Raw genomic sequence first — 17,332 nt, forward strand, 5'->3', positions numbered from 1 at the left:
TTATTTTCTTTTATTTTCTGCCCACTTATTCTTACAAGATCTTGTTCGATCTTACAAGAATCGTATATGATGATGTAAGAATCTGGTATGTTTCAGACATGATCATTATTTGCTTAAATTGGGGTTCAAAAATTTATGACAGAATCTTACAAGAATAAAATATCAATCTTTTAAGATTATATAAGAAAGAAATATGATGTACGATTCTTGTGAATTTCTTAATACTTATCATTAACGCTTTATCTAGAGTTCAATAATTTATCTAAAGATACAAAAGTGCTATAATAATTATTAGGCTGGTGGTTAAAAATTAAATTTTCTCAGGCACCCCAAAAAAAAATATTTTTTAGTGAATAAATACATGGAGAGTTTGGATTTTTCTTGTTAAGTAAAAAGAACACGTGCCGCAAGACAATGAAAGTTCATTTTTCGATACAATCGTGGTTTTTTTAAATTATAGACAACTTCTTAACTTGTAATATATCAATCAATTCTTGTTGTAGTTTCTATATACAGTCGAACCTTGGTAAGTGACAACTGGGTAAGTGATTTCTTACAAAATAGTTGCTATGATTTTTTTCTTTGATCTGCATATTTCATGAGATATATAAAAAAAACCGCGATTGTATCGAAAAATGAACTTTGATCGTCCTGCGGCACGTGTTTTTTTTACTTGAAGAGAAAAAACCCAATTCCCCACGTATTTTTTCACTAAAAAGAAGCTTTTTATGGGGCGTCTGAGACAATGTGATTTTTAACGACCACTCTAATAATTATATAGGGTTCTGTAAGATTTTATAGACACCCAATGATGTGTGAGGATTTTTGTAACAATCATTTACAAAACATATAACCATAAAATATGTATTACTCATGCTACACGAAGAGACATTAATAGTAGCAGATGCAATAAACTATGGGAATGGTTTCATGTCATATGGTAATAGGTTTATTCGAAATACCAACTATAGGAATGACACTCATAAAAATTATGGCTAGGAATCATTCGTATCGATATCATACCAGTTTCATTTCTATACGATATCGAAATAGTCCCTATGTCATTATGTTAATCATCCCCATGCTATGTAGTATACTATGGTAACCGATAACATATATTTTGATAATAATTTCCGAATGTATGTTAAAAGTTACTATAATCATATTGTAACGATTAACATAGTATGGTAATGGTTACTATAACATTTATGAATTCTTCATATTATGAGAACAGTTACTATGATAGCATGGTAAAACTACTAATACTATAGTAATCGTTACTATACACTATCCCGGGAAAAAATGATCAGACATGAACAGGCATGAGTCTTCAGGCCTGATCAGACATGAAACATGGTCATGCCTGGCCAGGCCTAATCAGGCATGTTCAGGTCTGTTCATGCCCATCCGGGAAAAAAAATTATATATTAAAAATGGCCCTATATAATTATATATAATTATGTATAACTATATTATATTATATATAATTATTGTTATAAAAAAAATAAATAATTCGGGCGTGTGCAGGATTTGGAACCGTGGACCTTGCAATTGAAAGTTTAAGACGATTTAGATGAAAAGTAACTTTCGTATGAACTTTAAGTAATAAAAATCTTATATGTGATAGATTCTTGGTCAACAAAATTTTATATCTATGAGCAGACATGAACAGCCATGAACATACATGAACAGCCATGAACAGGCATGATCAGGTCTGGGCGTATTTAACGCTTCAGGCATGAACAGACATGAACAGACATAACCAGGCATGAACAGGTATGATCAGGCCTGAGTGTATTTAACGCTTCAGACATAAACAGACATGACCAGGCATAAACAGGTATGATCAGGCCTGAGCGTATTTAACGCTTCGGACATGAACAGCCATGAACAGACATGAACAGGCATGATCAGGCCTGAGTGTATTTAACGATTCAGACATGAACAGGCATGATCAGGTCTGATAATTTTTCCCGGGCTATCATAATATTATGGTAATTATTCCCATACATTAAAAGAATATATCATAAATATTTGGGGAACAATGATGATGATGATGTATAAGATTTATTTTCATACGCACTTAGGAATCATTTCACTGTGGATATAGGATTTATTACTACGTGAATATAGGAACTATTCCCATATTCACATAGTAATTACCATAGTTAAATTACCATATAATATATAAACCTTCACTACACCCAGATAAAAAAAATGATTTGATTTTGGCGTAATTTTGAAAATTGAAAATAAAGCAAGTCTAGCAAGACAAAAGCAAGTCAAGTGTACACTGTGTAAGTTCTTTCCTTAATAAAAGGAAAACCTATTTCAAAATATGAAAACACATTTGGTTTCGACTTGCTTTTGGCTAAGTTGTCTTACTTAGTAAAGATTTACGCTAACTAAGCCAAATTAAATTCACGTTATCTTGGATTTTACTTATTTAACTTAAAATTTAAAACTTGATTTGAATATGACTTAAATTTTTAAGTTAAAAAAGTCATATTGATTAAAAAACGTGAGTGTAGCCAAAATCAAGTTAACTAAGTCAATTGCGAGTCAAAAAAAATATAGCAGTCATAATCAAGTTAAAGTCCAAAGCAAGTCAAAAAAATTAAAATCAAGTTATTTTTTTGACCCGGGTAATTATAGAAATTACTCCTATAGTTATGGAAACTTTTCATATGAAACTTTTCGTAGGAATTTTTCTCGCAATAATAAGCGGTCGGGTTATCCAGTCAATTATAAAACAAAAACATTAGTATACTTTTAATCCATTCATTTATTTAAATTTATAATTTTAAATATGATTGATGATATGACATGATAGATCACTACAATTATTTTTATTAACTTTAGCATTTAATTAAAAGATATATATTATAAATTGAAAATTAATTTATTGCATTAATAATTGCACTCATACGTCATTTAAAAGACAAATTTTCACTCTTACATACTAATGATATTATTTTGTTATTTTCAATGGCAAAATATGATATCAGCATTTTTAATTAATTGTAATTATAATACTCTTGACATATCACGTGTGAGCATTTTTTCCGATCTCATAAATATATGATATATATGATATATATAGATGTTATATATGTATGTATGCACATATACTATATATATATATGTGTGTATAGATGTATATTTTATTTGTTTTTGAAACATTTCTTAATTTATCAATGAATAATTCATTAATCATAAATAATTATCTTGTTTTAAAAATTAACAATTTTTTAATAATAAAAAAAAAATTTTTAATCAATCAAAAACTTTTTTTTTTACAATTTTTTAATTTTTCTATAATTAATTATTAATAACAAATAAACTTTGAAATTATTTAACAGCATTATACATATATTCTCTTGTCTATTCTATCCTATGTGATATATTTGTGATGTTATTGATTAAGTCTAGACTTTAAATAATAATAAAAATATTAATAATTATAATTGCTCATTAATAACACACATTTTATTAATAACGTAAATATTAAATAATTTTTATAGCAATTAATTTTTTAAAAATAAATTTTTTTGTAATTTATTAAAATATACACGAGAGTTTAAAAAATAATGAAATTTTTATTATTTTTTTTTTTTTTCATAAGTGTTAGTTCATCAATAATTATAATTTAAAAAGTGTATTGGATATTGCAATGAAGATTTATTAATTGCTATTTAAATAATTGTATAATAATGTAAATGTGAAGATCAAAGTGCATCCAATGTATAGACACTGAATGTGAGTGCAACATATAGATTATATGGTACATTTAAAATTTAAAGATTAAAAAATAATATCGTGTTTACAGAATGCTTATTTGCGTTTGAGTTTATATGTAATTGTTATTGTTGTTGTTAATGTAATTAATTAATCGTTCGTCAATATATAACAATACTAATAATACTAATAACAATAATAATAATAATAATAATAATAATAATAATAATAATAATAATAATAATAATAATAATAATAATAATAATAATGGTCATTTGATAATGTATTTAAACATAGATAATGTTGATATAAAAAGCTTTTTGCTTGGCTACAGCCAACATCCAAAAAAATATTTTACACAAATTTTTTTTTTCTTGTAATAATTTAATTGTCATTCTCCTCACATGGCACGTGGATATGATTCGACTGTGAGGCCAAAAAAACTATACATTATTAGTAAAGAATTAAAATTGATGTTTCTTTGATTTTTTAGTTTAAATTAATAAATAATTCGTTGTTAATTTTTCCACGGGGATGTAATCATTTAGACTAAGGCACTTCAATCACACGTGGTGAATTTTTAAAAAATATTTTATGAATAATTAAATTTTGTTTTTTTCATTTGATAAATAACAAAATTTTATAAAAAAATAATTTTAAGTAAAATAAAGAATAACAATAAATAATAATTAAAATACGTATAGTAAGTGGCCTCGCAGACGCGCGTGCGAAAATGAACAAATGACGCGACACGAGCCGCATGGCTTGCCAAAAAAACCTCACGAATTAATTTATCATTTTTAAAAAACGTGCAAAGTTTGTTTGGCAAAAGGCTTTTTTAAAAAGCCTTTCTGTGAGGACATGAGCGTTCAACTTACATTTATTTACTATTTTCCACTTTTATATTATAATAACTTAAGTATTATATTTTTTCACAATATTTTACAATTTTTGTTTTTGTTTTCTACTGTCACATAATGTCGTTTTCGTAAAGTGGAAGTAAAGAAAGAAATTTATAAGCTGAAGGCCCATGTAGTGCATTGGTTCAATTTTTTTTTGACAAAGTATACTTTTAGGGTGGAAGGTGGGTGTTTTTTTGCTGTTTACTAAAAACGTATTTATTCTTAAATTATTTTTATTTTCATCACTTAAATAAATTTCATTTGATTAATAATTAAAAAATTTAATGAGCAAACGAAATTAAAATAAAATTAGTTATCAAATTTTTTACAAATTGTTAATAATCTAAAAAAAATTTCTATTCAAATAATTATTTTGAATAAACAGCTTTTCTTATTGAAAGTGGAATAAATATTTACAAAAATAATATATTGGGAAACACTTTTAATCATGCAATCATGCATTGCTGCTCTAGCAAATAAAATAAAAAAAATAATAATTTATTGTGTAGTGAAAAAGCTCAGTGTTACTTTTAATTTGTTTAAAAGTATCTATTTAGTGTCGTATTATATTTAAACATGCATAGTGATTTTTAATATAAGTGACATAATAATTAAATAATATATGACATTGAGACATAATAATTCATAATTAGTTGAAAAAAATATATAATTACATAAATAAAATTAAAGCTTTAAATTAAAAAATGCTTAATCATAATTAATAATTTGAAAAATTTAAATATTTGATAAATTAATTATTTTTCATATTATTAATAATTTATCAGTTTTCATTCCAAATTAATATTTATCTTTATCTATATTTATACTATCTACATTACAATTAAATTCTGAAAATCCAACTAGAAATGTATTATTAATTATTTATCTTATTGGAGCATTATTTAAATATTTAAAATATTTATTTTTCTAATTTAATTATAAATTTTAATGTCAATGTTAATTATTATATTTTTTATCTTGTTCTACTTAAAATATTTTAATATAAGTATATAATTTCCAGTTGGTATGTTTCATTGTAACACAGCTAATTGGTGGACATGCTGTAAACACGCCGTGAGGACGCTATCTATGCATTATCTAATTTAGTTTTTTTTGTTCGAAATTTAACCAAAGGAATTAGAACAGAGAAAAAGTCAAGAGTATATATGTGGATCCTACTCATAAATAATATATCAAAAAAAATAATATATTTATATGTGTGTCTAAAAAATTTATAAAAATTATTTTAAAAAATAAACTACGATAATAGTTAATTTAAAATTTGTTACTATCCTTAATAACTATCAATAAATAATTATTTAAAATTTTCGATTTTCTAAAAACTATGATATTTTTTTTTTACTGATTATTATAGACGATATTGAATTCTAAATAAAAATATTTTATGTTTAAAAATTTTCTATTGTCAAGCTTCGATCCCTGTGTTAAACACGAATTAAAATTTTAAATATTTATTAAAACAGCCATTTTTAATACTTTCTTAAAAATACTTTAATCATTGAGTTGTAAATTTTGAAAAATATAAATTAATTTTTTTAGCTTTAAAATTAAAATTTATGTTGAAATTATGATAAAGTATATAGTAAATAGATTAAAAGTGTTTGAAAAATGTTGGAATGCTGTTCGATAGTTTCACGTTGAAACAATCGAAGTGTATTCTAAAATTTTTCAGGGCCTCTACAGGATATAAGAACAAATAATGTAGATACAGTGGTGATAATCACAGCGACCTACTAAGCAAGCCTGAGCTCCTTAGGAGCGAACTAAGGATTGGAAATGAAGTAGATAGGATCAGGAGAATGTTATTTGAGCTTGAGGAATGAGATACCCTATTGCACATATCTTCCTCACAGAAGCACATGTGACCAGTGCCGGTACTTTCCATCATGCACACGTGGTCCACCATGAATAAATTTATTTGTAATTGTGATGTACACGTTCTTCGAACACTTTCATATGCTGAAAAATAACATTAGTATATTATTAAATCTTCTAAAAGTAGATTATATCTACGCAGATCTCATTTGTTGTACAGAAATCCAATAGATTTATGTAGATCTAAGCAAATCTATACCCAGGTCCACGTAAACACACTTATTTTTATACATGATTGGATCTATCTAAATCTAATACATGCATCTATAGAGAGCTACGTAGATCTACGCATATCTTGTTAGATAAGTCACATTAAATCTACATAGATATATGTAGATCTAATAATTCATAAAAAAGTATGTCTACGTCGACCCGGGTAGATCTCCAAAATGTAACAAATTAGATAAACGTAAATCTACGTAGCTCTCATCAATTTTTTCACGGGTTGTTATAATAATGATTGAATCTCTCTCAATCGAAGTTTAAAGACTGTGGTCATAAAAACCATTATTTGATACACATGTTTAAAATGAGAAATCTGGTATACTTGTATTGTTAAAACTCGTCTTAGATTATGCTACATTGTCAATGAGAATTCGTACTTACACACAAAAAAAAAGGATTTCTTGGTGCAAGAAATATTTCGCATTATGAACCGAAGACTAAAATTTTCTTAGGATTTTCAATTTATAATGCAAAAAATTTCTGAGGACAAGTAAAAATTTTTTTTGAGCGAGTAAAAATTTTTCGCGCCAAGAAATATTTTTTTTCTATGCATCTTTCTGGCACACACTTCACTCGAAGTATGTAAATATTCGTTCTCGTAGCCAATGCGGCATGACCTAAGGCTTGCGTTATCGATACAAGCAAACCGCAAAACATCATTTTAGTCATATGTCATATATATCGAAAATAGCTATTTTTCTACAAACATTTTCGAATACCTCATTTTGTCTAACTTGATATTGCAATTATTATTATTGTAAAAAAATATAATTGTGTGTTGGATTATTGTTTCTGGTAAATCATATTTTTTGTGCGTTGAATTCATCTTAAATATATAAGAAAAAAAAAATTAATAGTTTGAACATAATGAATTCAATAACTTACGTGATTTGGCATTACGGACCATTTTAACACAACACCCATTGCAAGTCAAGAGCGGTGGTTGATCTTTTGGTAGTGCAGTATAATTGAAAGGATCCTTGCATCTGAGATCCGTCCATGAATCACATTCATAACAGTAAACTGAGCGTGCTATCAATTGAAAAATATTTGATTTATAACGTCATTATTATCTAATATTTTTTTTTTAAGTATTGTATCTATTGTATTTATATATATTGAAATATTTAAACAGAATTGTAAACTAAAAAATCAACTCTTTAACAAGAAAAATCATGGCTAACATTTAATCTTATGCTAATTTCCAAATCGATATATGAGATTTATATCCTTATAATTAATTACAGCAATCGATACTAGGAAGAGCCACACATTATGTTTGTCATAATATCAGTATAGCTGTTCATAAATTATTAAGACGATCGTTTTGAAACGTAAATCAAATGAATAGGATAGCAATTTCCGCTACAACTCAGACAGTCAACTTTTCCCTTATTAAATCTGATTTATATCGAGTTATAAAGTTCATGACCAATTGATCTGATAGACTACTCTAATAAATTTGAAATAAAAACCGAATAAAATAATTTAAATCCAACAGGTGAAAATTGTCTTCATTCTTAATTTTACATTCATTAACTTAACTTTAAGTTAACTAGCCTAAAACGAGTCCAATGTGACTTCTTTGACGTGAATGGATAGTAAGTAAGACAACTTAACCAAAATCAAGTCAAAAAAGGCTTTGGTTTTGAATTTCTTTTGGCTAAGTTAACATACTTAGCGCATCCATTTAAGTCAATAAAAATTAAATTTGACTTGGTTTTGGGTTCGTTGACATAAATTCATGCCAAACAAGTCAAATAAAAGTTATTTTTTTTTACCCGAATTGTGACATGATCATAGTAAATTTTACCATAGTCAGACACGGAAAAAAATAATCGGTAGTAGCTACCAATTATTTCGCTAGTAGTTACCGATTTTTTTGGTATCAGTTACGCACACACACGCGTGTTTGCATACGACACTCATACACACATCTTGTGTAACATCCCTCAGAAATAGTTTTTTTTGTCCACTGAACTATTGGTCAGTAGAACCGAAATATTCGGTTGCAGTCACCGAAATAATCAGTGACGGCTACCGATTGAAATCGGTACCAGCTACCGATTGGCTGTTACCGTGTAGTAAATAGCTGTTACCGAAAATAAATCGGTAGCAGCTACCAATTACTTCGGTAGCGGCTACCGAAAAATAATCGGTAACTGCTACCGAATATTTTTTTCCGTGTAGTAATTTTTTAAACATGTTTATTTTAATTGCCGTAAGATGGTCAACATAGTCCAGCATTATATGACTCCGATTGATAAAATTTCATTGTTTAAAGAATTGTCTCCTTGCCGTAATATACACGGAGATACTTTTATGGTAAAAATCATCGAGTAATGGTACAATTTTTAAGCTGAATTCGATAATAAAAAATATCATTTAAATTATTAAATATAGAATCTGAATTGTCGTATCTACCAACTATATGGTAAAATCTAAAATTATTTATGATAATTAGAAATTAAAACTTTTATTATCTTAAATAGTTATAATTATTATCACCATCGTAATTCTTAATAATGTGTTGGTAATAGTTGCCATCAGCCTAAATAGTAATTACTCTTTAAACTAATAAATAATTTAAATGTCGGAGTTAATACCAATAATAAATAACACAAAAATATTTAATATTTAATCAATAAATGACATTAAATTTATATTAAAAAGCACTCTCTTTTTAATTGTACCCTAGTTATTTTTGACCAATTTATAGTTAGACTCGTTGTTAACAAACACATAATATATATTTAATCGCGGTTGTCAAAGCGTAATGCTCTGCGCAATTTTGTATTGTGAAGATTAAATACTATATTTTATATTTAAATTACATCTAAAACCAAAAGACCTTTGTAAAATATTAATTATTTAATTTTTATACACATCGGTAAACTAATTGGGGTCCGGTCAACAATTGGTGCATTTACCCTATTTTTTAAATTCGATAAGAAGATTAAAAGCAATAAACTAACCAGTAATTATTCATCACAATATTTATAAAAATAGTTCTAAGTTGACAATTTAGCTTCTTGTTAATATACTCGGGCTTTATATAAACATCGACCAGCCATATTTCCATTAATAAGTAGCCTCAGTATACTCTGAATCTTACATGAACTATAAACAGTTTTTTAAATAATAACGCATTTTATACACAGAATCATTATTAATATACGAACAGAATATTATGAATTTTGCACGACTCTTAATGCAAAGCATTAGAGTGTGCTCTACGATCGAAATTTAAAATCTATACTCTTCGAAAATTATGTTAAAAATATGATAAAAACAATAATTTTTTGTATTTTTATTTAACCCTATTTTGTCTAAAAGATATAAAAAAAATTTTTCATAGTAATTGAACATGTCTTATTTTCTTTAAGAATAAGAAAAAAGTCAAAATTTAAAATATTCGGAATTTGCTCAGTTCTCTCCCAATCTATAATTTATTATCATTTAAAACCGCACACGAAATTAATATGAATAAAAATAAGATATATAAAGTAGGGTCGAAAGGGGGTCGGGCCCCTAAACATTTGGGGACCTATTTCGCTCCTAAATCATTCAAGGCACTCAAAATTTTAGAGGCCCATTTTGCCCCCACCCCTTTCTCCTATATATGAATCGTATAAGAAATTTTTACAGGCGACAATACATATAAATTTTTTTAATATGCTAGCTCTTTCTCAATAAATATGGTAAAGAGTTGATTTTTTTATCAATTTTAATCTACATCTATTATAAGAACTACATCTATTCTACTAATAAATTATAACAACATACTATTCTAATTAGTGCAGCTAAAAAAATGTCTAATTAATAAAAAGCTTGTTGACAATAATCCTCACGTAATAAAGATGAAAGACACTTATTAAAATGATTTAAATCACTCACTTTGACATTCTGCATGACAGACGTTGGCAACAGCTAGTAAAATTGCCACTGGAAAAAAATATTAATATTTGTTTTAAGGGTTTTGTTACATAAAAATAACAATATTTTTTGTTTTCAGATCTCAATATTTGTAATAAAAAAAAAAAAAAAAAAAATATGAGAAATTTACAATTGTTTATAACTACAATTATATTTGCATAACTAATAACTATTAACTAATATATCTACAAGAAATTTTGTAAATTAATTTTTTATAATTATTCGACGTTTATTTTTATTTCCTCTACTAACTTACCCCTGTGTAGAATGCCCCGATTGTAAGCTTATCTTATATTCTATTAATTATTATTAGATACTTATGAACTACATGATTTGAATTTAGCTTTTACCATTATTACATTTCTAAGATATTTAATAATTATTTTGTATAAATTTAATTAACTATAATGTATATGAGATTTAATTTTATTTTAACTATTATAATTTAATTGATAATAGTATATTTAATAACAAACCTGCTATCATATAGTCGGGCTCCATTGCTGTCAGCAGTCTAAGTCAGTTTCAATGCAGTAAAACATGCGCGTAAAATGATGTATTTATTTAACCTTTGCCACGTGATTTCTACCTAGGACAATGGGATTATCATGACTTTATTTTTTAAATAATCTTATAATGATGTTATGATAAATTTTATAAAATTTTTTTATAAATTTATGATTACAATGTTCATCATTCAACAATTAAATGTTTGCATTTTATTTGATATTTTTAAAAATTAATGAAAAAAAAAATTTATTTATAGACTGAAGGGAAAACTATCGTTATTGATAATAATTTTAAAGAAATAGAGTTTAATTACATTTTATTTAAAAATTTAAGAAAATTCAATCAAAATCAAATGAAATTAATCAGTTGCAATGAAAAATTAATAGTCAACTTTTTTTTAAGAAGCTCATTCGTCAGTACACTCAGAAAATTAAATAATAGGAGTTACTATCTAGTTATGGTAAAAAAACAGATAGTAGTAAATATTATCTAGATGATTGTATAAATCATCTAGATTGTAATATTCACTATATTTATGATAATTGGTACAATCCTGTATGTTAACTAGAATTAATTATTATTAATCATTCTAGGTGATTGGAATTAAAATTTAGCATAATAAACCCAATTACTTAATTTTCTGAGTCTAAAATTTTTTTCATTAAATGAAATTAAAAGTTTGATGAGTCAATGAAACAATTATTTTCCTTAAAAGATTCAATTGTTCAATTTAATATCTATTATTCACATACTATTGAATTAGTTAAAGCTGATTAATAAAAATTTGTAAGTTAGTTGAAAACTAATTTTGTCTACAATTTAAAAATTTATACAGTTATACAGTAACCGGGTTATAAGTTACTCGGCTATAAGTTACTTCCCCTCATTTTTTTTCGCTCGTCTCGAAATGATACTCCCACTTCAGTTCTACTAACGAAGATTTTCGGTTGTCGCGAAGAAGATTGTTGCTATATTTTTTTTATAAATTCATCAAATATGTACGTAGACAAGCTACAAACGTCAAATAACTTATAAAAAGACTGCGGGCACAAATACAAACATGACGTACACATATGCAGAAAACTGAGCAATAATCGCCGAGTAAAAGATAGTAGTAGGGGAAAGCCATTTCCAAGAAATTTTTCTCCTACAGCCTTTTACAGTAACTTATAAACAGGTTATACTGTATTTCGCAGATAAATTATTCTTGTTTAAAAATGCTATGGTATCATATATTAAAACCGAACTACACGGAAAGAAAATTCCACTAAAATTTACGATGTTAACATCGTAATCGTGGACTAGACTTTCATTGGCGTCAATTTTTAAATGTCTCATTTCAAAATTTACTATAGTCTTTGTTAAAATTACGATATAGGTTATATTCTTTACTATTTAACATCGTAATTTTAACAAAGACTATAGTAAATTTTGAAATAAGACATTCAAAAATTGATGCGAATGAAAGTTTAGTTCACGATTACGATGTTAACATTGTAAATTTTAGTAGAATTTTCTTTCCGTGTATGTTGACTTCTTAACAAAAATTGAAATATACATGTCCCGTATAAAAAAATTCGTTGCAAAAATGCACTGTAAAAAGAGCGGTGTTAAAAATGGACTCATTTTAACTCCACCCCGTGTAAAAATGAAATTACACCGGTGTAGGAGGAGTAATTCACCGGTGTTAAAAATACCAATGTTAAAACGAGGTAACCAGTGTAAAAACGGAATAGAACCGGTGTAAAAGCGGGGTAAACTGTGTCCGCTTGGAGTTTCAATTTTAAAGATTATAAAACACAAAAAACATCAGTTCTTTATGAAAATTAATAAAAAATATCATTTATTAACAAGTATAGTGATCGAGTAAGTAAAAATATTCACAAAATAAAATATTTAAACATTAGTAAAGAATATCTACACCGGTGGCGGTGTTATTTTAACACCGGTCTAAAATATTTACACCGATGGCGGCGTTATTTTCACACCACTTCGGTGTTGAAATTTAACACCGCTGATTTTAACACCTACACCGCTTGGACTTACCCCGGTGATTTTTTACAGTGTGGTCGATAATAGTGATTTTCCAAATTTGAAACAATTCTGAATTTTTAGTTGATCTTTTTTTTTTTGGAATTTTTTAAGAACTTTTCTCTCTCTTTCGCACTCGAGGAGTTAAACGGGCTGTCCTTGTTGGACTTGTACAGCAAATGAAAACTGTGTCCAAATTTTTCTCGCAACCGAATGGAAACTTCCAATAACTCTGAGAAACGCTAGATGATAGAACAGTACATTGAATCTCAGCATACTTATTGCGATAAGAGCTTTGATTTAGAAAAAATAATTAGATTAAGTGAAATTAATTTGATTTTGGCGTTTATTGGAATTTTTTAATAACAAGGTCTGAATGTTTAAAATTCTTTTACTCTTAAATTTTTTTAAAGTTCTATAAATGATCAACTTAAAGTTTTGAATTGTCTCAAATCAAGAAGTTCACTATTATGAACTTTTTTTCAGCAAATTTTTTTTACACCCCGTACGCAAAAAGTATATATCCGGGATATATACGGGCAAAATTGAATATATGTCTCATATCAAAATGAGTATCGAAAATTACTATGTTCATAGTAAAATTTTTATGTTCAAATATTGTGAAGATATACTTAATAACTGTATTATGTATTATTTTCTTGATATGTTATCATAGAGAGCAATTGCTTCATGATCTAACAAATAAATAAATAAATACAAAAAATTAACTATGTCTATATAACAAATTACTACGACCATGGTAAATTTTACTATAGCCATAGTAACTTTCGAAATATGCTTATATTAATTTTCGTTAAGTGATCAACATAGTCCGGCTTAACTATAGCAGCATAGCATTTCAAAAAATAATAATTCTACAGTGTAAAAAAAAACCCAATTAATGGCACTTTATTTAATTAAATTATTTGCTAAAGTTTCCTTAGAATATTCAAAAGTGATAAATACTTTTATAGAATTTTTAGAGCGTCAAGAAATACATATTTAGCTTATAATATTATAAAGATTCAACGGCAAAAACAAGTTCCTGACGTCTCTGAAAACATTGAGATAATTATAAATTCCATGGAGACATAAGTGGCGTGTCAATAATTGGTACAACTGCTCAAACTTATTACTAAATTTTATATCATTATCAACACTTGATTTTTCAAACACCAATTTTAGTATTTTTTCAGTTATTAAAATTATTATTTTATAAAAAATCATTTTCACAAATTTATAAAGTCGAATTTTCCTCTTAAAAATCGAAACTTTACATTATAAGTTTGACGAAATTATTTGCTTATAAAATATAAACTATAGTAAATTAACAAAAAGTTAAACAAATAGTGTTCGAAAAATCAAACAATGTATAGATAATGGGCGATTCCATTATCAGTAAAAACGGTTATTGCAAATTTTTATATCGTAGATATTTTGCCCGCGAATACTTTTTTTTAAAACAAGAAGCATCAAATAAAATAATGTGTAAAAAAAAATATTATAACTTTTAACATATTTCTAATAGTGTTAATAATTAAGGCTTTTATCTTGAAAAATTAAAGAAAAAAATTTTTATGAAATAAAAAAAAAAAGTAAAACAAACATAATGGAATACTCTACACTGTAAAAAATTCGAAGTGAATTCGGAGTGGATACGGATTTTATTTAAATCCGAATTCACTTAAAATTTTGAAATTTTAGAAAAAATCACTCCGCATTCAAAGTAAATATGGAGTTGGTTTGTTTAGCGGAGTGATTTCTGAGTGATCTGAACTAAACTTCCTTTAGAAATTTATTTCACTCTGAACCGGAGTTTCAATGCTAAAATAAACTCCCTTTCGGAGTTAATTTCACTCAAAGAGGATTAAATAAATAAACAGTCATCCGCTCCGCATTCACTCCGGATTTAATCGACGTTCACTCCACAAAATTCTTACAGTGTATTTTCATGAAAAAAAAATTTTAATAAAATAAAATATTATTTTAAGAACATTAAACTATGTGTAAATAGGATTCAGACTAAATACCTTGTCAAATGGTTTTAATCCCAGATGAAGTTATATTAAAGTAAAGGTCATGGTTATTTATATCATAACAGATTTATATACTGCACGTGCCCACAAGGTTACAGATTTTTTCAATTGTCCTTTCGTTATCTTTTATGAGAAGAAATCAAATGAAATAATTATATTTAGAAGTAAGTATACGATTTGAATAGGACGCTCTTTCATAATCATTTTTCGATGCAGCAACAGGAGCATTAAGTGTGTTAAATATTGTCATTTGATAATTTATTTATTATTTATTTTCTTTTTAATATTTAGTTACACATCTGTAATAAAATTAAGTACGAACTTGTAATTTCATGTTTAAAATCAATATATATTATTGTTATGACTCAATTATTTAAAAAATTATAATAAAACAAAAAAATGTTACTTAATAATAAATGAAATATATAATAAACACACCACCCTATTTATATAATTTATTAAGACATTTTTTTTATCCTGTCTTTCAACTACTGAGATTATGTCATAGCATTGTATTCATTGTTAAGAATTAGCACGCGAGAGTGATAAGTCCAATTGTAGTAGTCATAACATTTCTATTCAATTGTTATTTCCATCGACGCATAAAATATTAAATCTGAATTTCACATAAAAAAATAAAAATAAATTAAAATATGAATATTTTACGTAACATTCATATTTTTATATTATTTAGATTATTCAAATTATAAATTAATGAATAAATTTAATTAAAGAAAAAAAATAATAATAATGAATTAATTAATGCAGAAAAAAATAAAAAATATTCGAAAATAATTTAATTAAAATAAGGTTTTTAATGTTTATGTTTACAAATAAAAATACATGTATTATTAAATAAATGATAAATAAAAACAACTTAATTAAAAATACATAAATAATTTAATGCATGTATTAATTTTTACAAGCTGTAATAATAAAAAAATTTATATTATAAAAATGAATTAAATAAATATTTACAAATTTATAAACATTCTTTAATTTTTAACACCCACGCAAAATACAGTGACAGCTTTAAGCCGAGTCCACTTTCTGCACTAACTTTGCGCATAATAGTACTATATAAAAAATACAAGAGTGGCGCTAGTGCAGATCTTCGCAAAGCTTGTAGAGGAGCTTTGCGCGATTGCGCATTGTAAAGTTATAATTGTCATCAGTTTGCAAAGATCAATATTATAAAGTCTACTGCAGTAGTTTAATAAAAATATTATATGGCGCAAGCGTTATTTTTTTTAAATCAACTATTAGAATTTTATATAATTAATATCATCTAAAAAAAAAATTAAGTAACTTCATCTTTTCTTTGAGTGCAAAAATTATTTTTTTTTATCACATAAAAAGTATAATTTTCGTCATACAATATTTTACGAACGGATTTACCGATTTTTCAATTTTTATTTTTGCTAATATATTAAAATTTCTTATAAATTAGATCTGATTAAATTTCAAAATCTATCCTCAGGTCAATAGTCAATGAGTTTTTTTTTAGAAAAAATGAAAAAAATTATAATTTGTACTTTCAACAAATTTGATTTTTTCAATACTTTGTGACAGTAAACTAATAAATGTCAAACAAATTAAGGTTCTTATTAAAATTCGTTAGTTTTTTAAATATATATACAGGGGCCGGGCGGGTAATACCCCCAAAATTTTATAACAAAAACTTTCTTTAAGAAGTTTTTCGAAGATTCCAAAGTCGCTTTTGTATAAATATAATGACACATTGTTTTTGACTTTTTTTTGTTAAACTTTTTCAAAAATCGAGTGTCAATCGAAAAATATTAATGACTTTTTTCATGATAAAAACTATTAAAAAAATTTTTTTTTTTCCTTTGTATCCAAAAAGTATATAAAATGTAATATTTCTTCATATAAATTACTTTTTATCTTTTTAGGGGGTACTCCATTTGGCGCGCAAAGATGATTTTTTTTTAACGGCAGCTGAAAATTTTTCCATTTATAACCTCTAATATTAAAAGATATATTTATATTAATATACAAAATTTATTCAGAAAATAACTGGTAAATAAATTTTATAAA

The 17,332-nt window shown here is 25.9% G+C and overlaps 1 protein-coding gene across 1 annotated transcript; it reads right to left on the minus strand.

The window, feature by feature from the left end:
- Positions 1 to 6,270: 6,270 nt before the first annotated feature.
- LOC103574222 (protein quiver) lies at positions 6,271 to 16,316 on the minus strand. Its single transcript, XM_053738288.1, is given in 8 exon segments — positions 6,271 to 6,414; positions 6,416 to 6,620; positions 7,647 to 7,793; positions 10,659 to 10,706; positions 11,174 to 11,286; positions 15,269 to 15,573; positions 15,713 to 15,890; positions 16,288 to 16,316. Coding segments are annotated over 5 exon segments (501 nt in total). The 5' UTR covers positions 11,199 to 11,286; positions 15,269 to 15,573; positions 15,713 to 15,890; positions 16,288 to 16,316; the 3' UTR covers positions 6,271 to 6,338.
- Between the last annotated feature and the right edge of the window lie 1,016 nt (positions 16,317 to 17,332).

This window comes from Microplitis demolitor, chromosome 4, assembly GCF_026212275.2.
Source record: "Microplitis demolitor isolate Queensland-Clemson2020A chromosome 4, iyMicDemo2.1a, whole genome shotgun sequence".
Lineage (NCBI taxonomy): Eukaryota > Metazoa > Arthropoda > Insecta > Hymenoptera > Braconidae > Microplitis > Microplitis demolitor.